The sequence below is a fragment of the Nematolebias whitei genome, chromosome 2, assembly GCF_014905685.2.
Source record: "Nematolebias whitei isolate Nwh7 chromosome 2, NemWhi1, whole genome shotgun sequence".
Lineage (NCBI taxonomy): Eukaryota > Metazoa > Chordata > Actinopteri > Cyprinodontiformes > Rivulidae > Nematolebias > Nematolebias whitei.
The window spans coordinates 41,060,348-41,067,449 of record NC_056499.1 but is presented as its reverse complement, the minus strand read 5'-3'; the positions used below and the strand labels follow the sequence as shown (position 1 = coordinate 41,067,449).

The window sequence follows — 7,102 nt, the reverse complement described above, 5'->3', positions numbered from 1 at the left end:
TTGGAGTTATGAACCAGAATGGAGGGGTGCTTGAGTTCAATAAATGATAAGGTAGATACCACGAAGGTGTACCTGAAAGGGGAATAATTACAAAACCTGTGTGCTGCAATAATATATTAGTTTACAAAGAATGAGACCCAGAGAGTTATAAAAATTTAGGCAAAATGATTATGCCTAGTTTTATTAACTTCAAAAAAAGATTAACCTATTTTTAACAAAATGGACTTTCCATGAGTGTAGATCTTCCTGTTCTGTGAACCTCATCCTTACGGGTCCGTCCTGTCCATGCTGAGCTCTCTCACAGTGCGTCGGCCTCAGGTTCCATCAAACTCTCTCCTCTCCTCTTTTCACACACACACACACACACACACATCACCTCTCAGGTCACAAGCACCTGCTCATGCACATACGTTTAGCCAATAATCAACAGATCTGACTTTATCAAAACTGACCATTCAAAACAACTAAGATGCACAACTAATTCAAACTTATATCCAGTTTATATCAAAACTAAATATGTATAATATCTACTAAAAAGAAAGCACACTTGACAGTGTATTGAAATATCACAGTTGAAGAAAAGCTACTTGTTTTAGTGTTTTCAGTAATAATTTAAAATCCATAGCTGCCATTGATTTTATGCAAACGCAAACAAACATTTACGTTTAATCTATTTGTGTGACTGACTGACCCATGTGGGATTTAAAGTAACCCTGAAGGTACCAATGCATATATTATTTTTTGCAGTGATTAGGTAATGCCCTAGTTTTGTCTCTCTCTGCCTCCTTTGCTGAAAAACGGCAGAGACCGTCAGCAGAGCAGCGTCAGCTGTCAATCACAGTGTGCTACAGTGTCCCCACATCACGGCCATCCTGCACGGCGCTATGCTAATAAAAAACTGGCAAGCCAAGGGATTTTATTTAAGCAGAATATAATGGAAACTATGCCAAAGAAATGAAAATGTAGCTACAAAGATTGGGAAATGGGGGAGGTCAGTACAAGGTTATTCTCTGAAAAAAACAAGAAGTTAATTTTCAATTTCCCATTGAGAGAAAGACGTCATGAAGTGACCCTGTAAAAGTGATTCACATGAGAAATGCAGAGCTCAGAGTCACCTTCCAATCCCAAAGATGGCAGACAAGGTAGCAGCAGTTGAGATCATCCAGGTGCTCTCCAAGGTTGCTGCCTGCAAGTGTGGACTTGTGTAGACCTGGTTGTGGTTTTGTGTTGTCCAGTAGTAAAGAAAAAATCCTTAAAACTTTTAAGAGTCATAGGTGTGAACTAACAGGGAAATCAGAGATTGATTAACTAATGTGAGATCTATAATAAATAAAAAGTTATGATGGCATGACAATATCGGTGATGTGTCCCACATTGTCCCTACTAAGAATCATTTTGTCCCACATTCAGTTGTTCGGGATCTGGTCAATCTTGTTGTATACATGCAGCGTTGTCGCTTGAGATTTGATAAAAGAAAAAAGGCGTGTAGCTTGAAACAAAGTGTCATCACGGGCATCTTGAACCCATTTGAGTTTAGCCTCAGGTATCTGCAACACGTCTCATGAGTGCAAGAGCTGGATTTTTACACGTGCAAAGCTAATAAAATAATACAGTCTTAAAAGCCGTACAAATATAAAATTATAAATGGACTGTACTTATATAGCACCTTTCTATCTTATCAAGATACTCAAAGCTCTTTACAATCTGTGCCCTCATGTACTCATTCATACAGCACTCTACTGGATCTATACAAAGAATAATCAGTGCTTTATCAAATTCGTACACCGATGGGAAACACATCTGAGGCAATGGTGGGTTTAGTGTGTTGCCCAGGGACACTTTGGCATGTGACTACTGGTGGAATCGAACCCCCAACTCTTGCATTGGAGAGCGACTTCTCTAACCACTCAGCCACAGCTGCCCACATATAGGTTACTTTATTGAAAAACTGGGCTCTCAAAAAGCAGCCACGAGGCTCGACGGTCATTTGATCTAAAACAAGAAGAGTTCATCAAGACAGCAGCTGAAAATTCCAGTATTTTCTCACAATTTTCCAACATTTTTGACTCACAGACTAATTTTCCAACAGTGGCAGCTCAGTGAGATGCGACCTTGAGAATCATTGTTAATGTCAGGTTATAACAGCCTCAAAGAAGCACTTCCACCTCCGGTTATAAACCACCAAATGTTAAATGCTGACTGTCTCTGTCTTGTTCATTATGAACCTTACTTTTCTTTCTTTTTCCAATCTCAACAGCAAACAAGTCAAGAGCAGCCTGGAAATGTTGGCACAACGCTCTCGCATGACAGTGGGGACGCAGAGGACAGCAGCAGCAGAAAGACAAAGCCACATAAAGACGACTGAGCAGACGGCATGTCATCGCAAAGCAGCCTGCATTGCCTGGAGGATGTTTCTAAGCACACACTTTGCGCACTTCCACAAAAAATAATGTGCGCCCACACACATTACCTTACACTCACTTTTGAACACATGCACACACCACGGGACACATGCATACTGGCATTGTTAAAAGAATCTGAGACACTGGGACTGTCAGCAAAACTCAATCTTTCATCTGAAAACTTCATAGTAAAATGGCATGCGTTTAGAAGTTTTTTTTTTGTTTTTTTTTCAAAGGTAGCAATGGAACTGGTAACTTGTTTTATAATTGTTCATTTGTTGTTTACTTATTTGAACTTTGATCAGTAAGGACACTGCTTTCTAAATGTGATCTTTTTAGAAAAAAAAAAAAAACTTTCCACTGGTGAGGTCTTAACACTGTTTCCTGTGACAAGTATATCAATTGAGAAATAAAAAGTACTCCACCTAGTACTATTACTACTACCCAACTTAGAATATTGTTTGTCACTCATAGTAGCAAGGTTAATTTACTCCACATTTTGAAATATAAAGGCTCAAGTTGGCTGGCCAACTGTTCAACATTTAATATTTCAGCACTCTGTCTGCCTTTAACACTCCTGAGGCAAAGAGCCAAAGACTCACAATGGGTCGTCTCCCTGAGAATGTGCCATGCACTGAGTAGTAACTCCTAGCTACATGTATCTGTGTTATTTGACCTTTCTGTGCCCTTTCAATAAACTGTAATTTTCAGTAAATGTGTGAAGAATAAATTGTTCTTTGTGGGAAGGAAACGAGTGAACATGTTTGTAAACTACAGACAAAAATGCTCCAGTTAGATTTAAGGTTGTCTGAGTGTTGATTGCTTGTCATACGTTTAAAGAGACAACTGCAACAAAGGCGAAGACACTTGTATAAAAATCTATAAGATCTATAGAGTAGCACTCTAAAATATCTACGAATCACTCCATATTATTTCTAACTATGCTAAAGTCAAGTTCTGTGAAAATGAGATAGGCCTACATGACTTCCGTTGAAGTCATTGAAAGTCCTCTTTATTGAGCTATATAGCCACAGTAGCTCCTAAAGGGCAAAACAAACTAGAGTACCTTGTAAAATTGTCATGTTTTAGGGAGCACAGTTAATCCTAGCTGTGGCTCTCATCGTGTCCACTGAGCAGTGGACCCAGGTTTTACCTGTGCAGAGTTGCTGAGGGGATTATGAGAGTCTAACTTTCCAGTCTACATGGATTTGTGGATTTGCAGAAGGCTTATGGCTGTGTTCTTCAAGGAATTCTGTGGTGGGTGTTAGGGTCACTTTTAAGGGTTATTCAGATCTTGTTTAACCAAAACAAGAATTGTCTGCAAACAATTCTGCAAAGTTCATCTTATTTTGTTGCTGGTTGAAGTCCACCAAAGCTGTTTCTTGGCTTTGACCCTGTTTGTGATGCTTATCAAGAAATGTTCAAACTCAAAGGCATTTGCTCTTTTAGGTCTGAGGCCATCTCAACCCAAAAGAAAAGGAATGCTTCTTCTAAGTTGGGAATGGGTCTTTGTCTCAAGTGGAAGACCAAGTATCTATGAGTCTTAATGAAGATTGGAAGGATGGAGCAGGTACTGGATTTACAAATCAGGGCCTTGCCCAAAGTAATAACAGCATGGATCCAGTCAGTTTTAGTGAAAAAGAAGATGATCTGAAAGGAAAGGCTTACAATGTTCTGGTCTATGTTCCAGCCCTCACCTGTGACTGAAAGTACAAGATCTCAGATACAAGTCCCTGAAACTGGCATCTTCCTTGGGTAGCCAGGCTGAGCCTTAGAGATGATGTGAGGAACTCTACCATCCAGAGAAAGCTTGAAGTAGATCCAATGCTGTTAGAAATAAAGTCAGCTGAGGTTGCATCTATTAGGATACCTCCTGGGCACATTTTTTTTTTAAGTTTCCCAGGCATGACCTGCTGGTAAGTGAGTGTTATGTGTTGTCATTGTATGTTCCCATACAATGACGAAATTACTTCTCTGCATTTAACCCATTGCACCTGAGATACACCCATGTGGAGCAGTGGGCAGCTAAGTAAGAGCCCGGGGAGCAATTAGGGATTAGTTGTCTTGTTAGGGAACACCACGACATGAGGACATGGTGGGGAGTCGAACCACGACTTTCTGATCTCAAGTCAGCTGTCCTACTTCTACACCATCTCAGTTCCCTGTACAGAGACCCGATGTGACTCAAAACTCAGTGAAAGGATTATCCTCCTACACCTGTTGCCTCTGTGATCCATTCACATGTAAGCAGCAGAAAGATAAATAATTGGACAAAATGTTCCATCTTGCTCTGTTCAGCTTTAACTGAAATGGTCACTTATTACTGTTTTGTCAAGAGAACATAATATTTCTATTTGAACCAGCAAGTTGCCATCAGGACAATTTTAAACAAACCAGATCAAACATATGAATAATTGACTTCCTTGTGAATATATGCAATGGCTGGATAAAGTTGCAAATCTGTGTACTTTAGTCCACAAGAAAATATGTATCTTAGGATAACCAGAAGGTTTCATTTTCTGAATTTAAACACATTATTTGAGCCTGTTGTGAACCAAGAAACTGTTACCCAATTCTAACCCCCAACCAGGGTCTGAAAGCAAAAGTAAACAGTGAGTAAAACTGACAACATGAGAACAGATTCAACACCAAAGACAATTTATCTTGGTCTATGAAAACCACGGTCTGTCATTGTACAATAAGACTATATGCAATGAAAACAGAACAGTACATAGAATCTGCAGCCTGACCAACAAACCCCCCTAAACCCCTCAACAAAAGAAGTTTACCGTTGAAATGATTATTGTTAATACTTCTAGATAATCATTGGCTTTGATAACTTTATTGACTATTTGTGGCTTATGTGTTTAAACATCACTTAAAAAAAAAAAAAAAACTGGCTGGTTTTGGCTGCCCAAAATAATGAAACTAACCTTTATAGTTGTTTATCAACTGTAAGTGGACTTTAATTGATGAACAAACAGGAATAAACTCTGGTTTAACCACATCAGTTTAGCAAACGTCAATTAAAACTGAGCACAACTGCAGACTGAAATATTATTGAAAATATCCTCAATTTATGAAACTGTGATTGCATGAAACCAGTATCTATGTGGAAATTTGCCATCAAATGCACAAGCCACACACAAAAAAATACAAATAAAAAAAATAATAAAAAAATCAGATAATATAGATAAAATCCCAACATTGTTCTACCAATGTTAAATAAAAATACTGTATTAATGAAGAGCAGAAAAGGCAAGAAAGTTCTAACTAGATGTTTGAAGTTGGTTTAGGAAAAGTTGGAGTTAAAACAGGCAGGTAAACAAACGTAATTTAAAAATGTCTGTTTTGTCAGTAACACAATTTGTGTAAAGCGTATTGGTTGCTGCCTTTTACAACAGTTATAAATTAAAATCATCCTAAGATGCGAAGGAAAAAACTTTAACCTATGAAAAATGTTATGAGAAATCTCAAGCAAAATCATGAGATCTTGTGATGTGTTGGTGCTCCATTGATAATGACTCTCAGATACTATCATGTTAAACTTTAGCTCGGTATCTGTAAATATCTGAGAAAATATTCATTTTAGTCTTGATAGAAGTTCACCAGCTGTGAAATCCATTTGGAAATCCACTGTGTAACTTCAAAAGTCAATCAGTTGTAAATGAACATCCAACAATTTCCTTCTGAGAGTTTCATTAACGTGTCCAGTGAAGTATTCTGCTAACAAACAAATATATTTATTTTGCTGATAGCTACTCATACCAGTTAATGACAATGTCAACAGCAAAGATCCTGCAAAACATACTTCAAGTGCTTGGTAGCACTTGAAGTATGTGTTTGGATTTAACCTCAGCTACTGCCACACCAAAGTTTAGCCCAATATTTATAAAATTGACAGAGTTAAAGACATTTTTGTGTTTACATAGGTCAGTTGACTGGCAGCAATCTGAAATCAGTGTGACTTCAATAAGTAATAAATCCTAGATGTCTATCCAATGATTAGTTTCTGAAGGGTTTGCCAAATTCTGTGCAGTGATTCTTGAGGCATTTTGCTAACAAACAAACATTGTTGGCACCAACAGTGAAAGCCTAAGATCTTGAGCACATTGTGAAACGCTCAAGGTATGTGGGAGAGGAGATCCTTAGCTTCTATAACACTAACATTTAGCTCAACCTGTAAAATTGACAGAGTTGTTGTACCTTCATATGCTTATCGAAGGTGGGCATATCATGGTATAGTCTACATCTGTGTATACATACACCTTCTCTTGTTTGGGTTATCACTTCTGATCCACTCAAGACATTTTAATGAAACTTGATACACATATGCATCATCACTACTCGGATGGTCGCATACACTTTTCAACAGGTTAGCTCTAAGGTCATAAATTGAGGTCAAATTTTATATAAGGCATTTCATTGTGCATGCCATTGCTATAGGCTGATGTTTGTTGATGTGCATATAATGTGCCATGCACAATACTCTTGTTGTATCTGCTATGGTCATTTGGCTATGGTGACCATTTTATATCGTTGACTTGCAAAGTTGATTAGCTGTAGCTGTAAATGTACATCTAATGATTACTTCCTGAGAGTGTTATTAAAATTTGTCAAGTGATTCACAAGATACTTTAACCAACAATCTCAAAAACCCAAGCCCATGACATATTTATATTCTTTTTGCCTTTGGAGGC

At 38.0% G+C, this 7,102-nt stretch overlaps 1 protein-coding gene across 1 annotated transcript in view; it reads left to right on the top strand.

The window, feature by feature from the left end:
• Positions 1-2,681, top strand: part of luzp2 (leucine zipper protein 2) — a 273,258-nt gene extending 270,577 nt beyond the window's left edge. Inside the window, exon 11 of the mRNA XM_037691960.1 lies at positions 2,258-2,681. Within this exon, the coding sequence (XP_037547888.1) occupies positions 2,258-2,365 (108 nt within the window). The 3' untranslated portion in view covers positions 2,366-2,681. The remainder of the gene's footprint in view (positions 1-2,257) is intronic.
• The last annotated feature ends 4,421 nt before the right edge of the window (positions 2,682-7,102 follow it).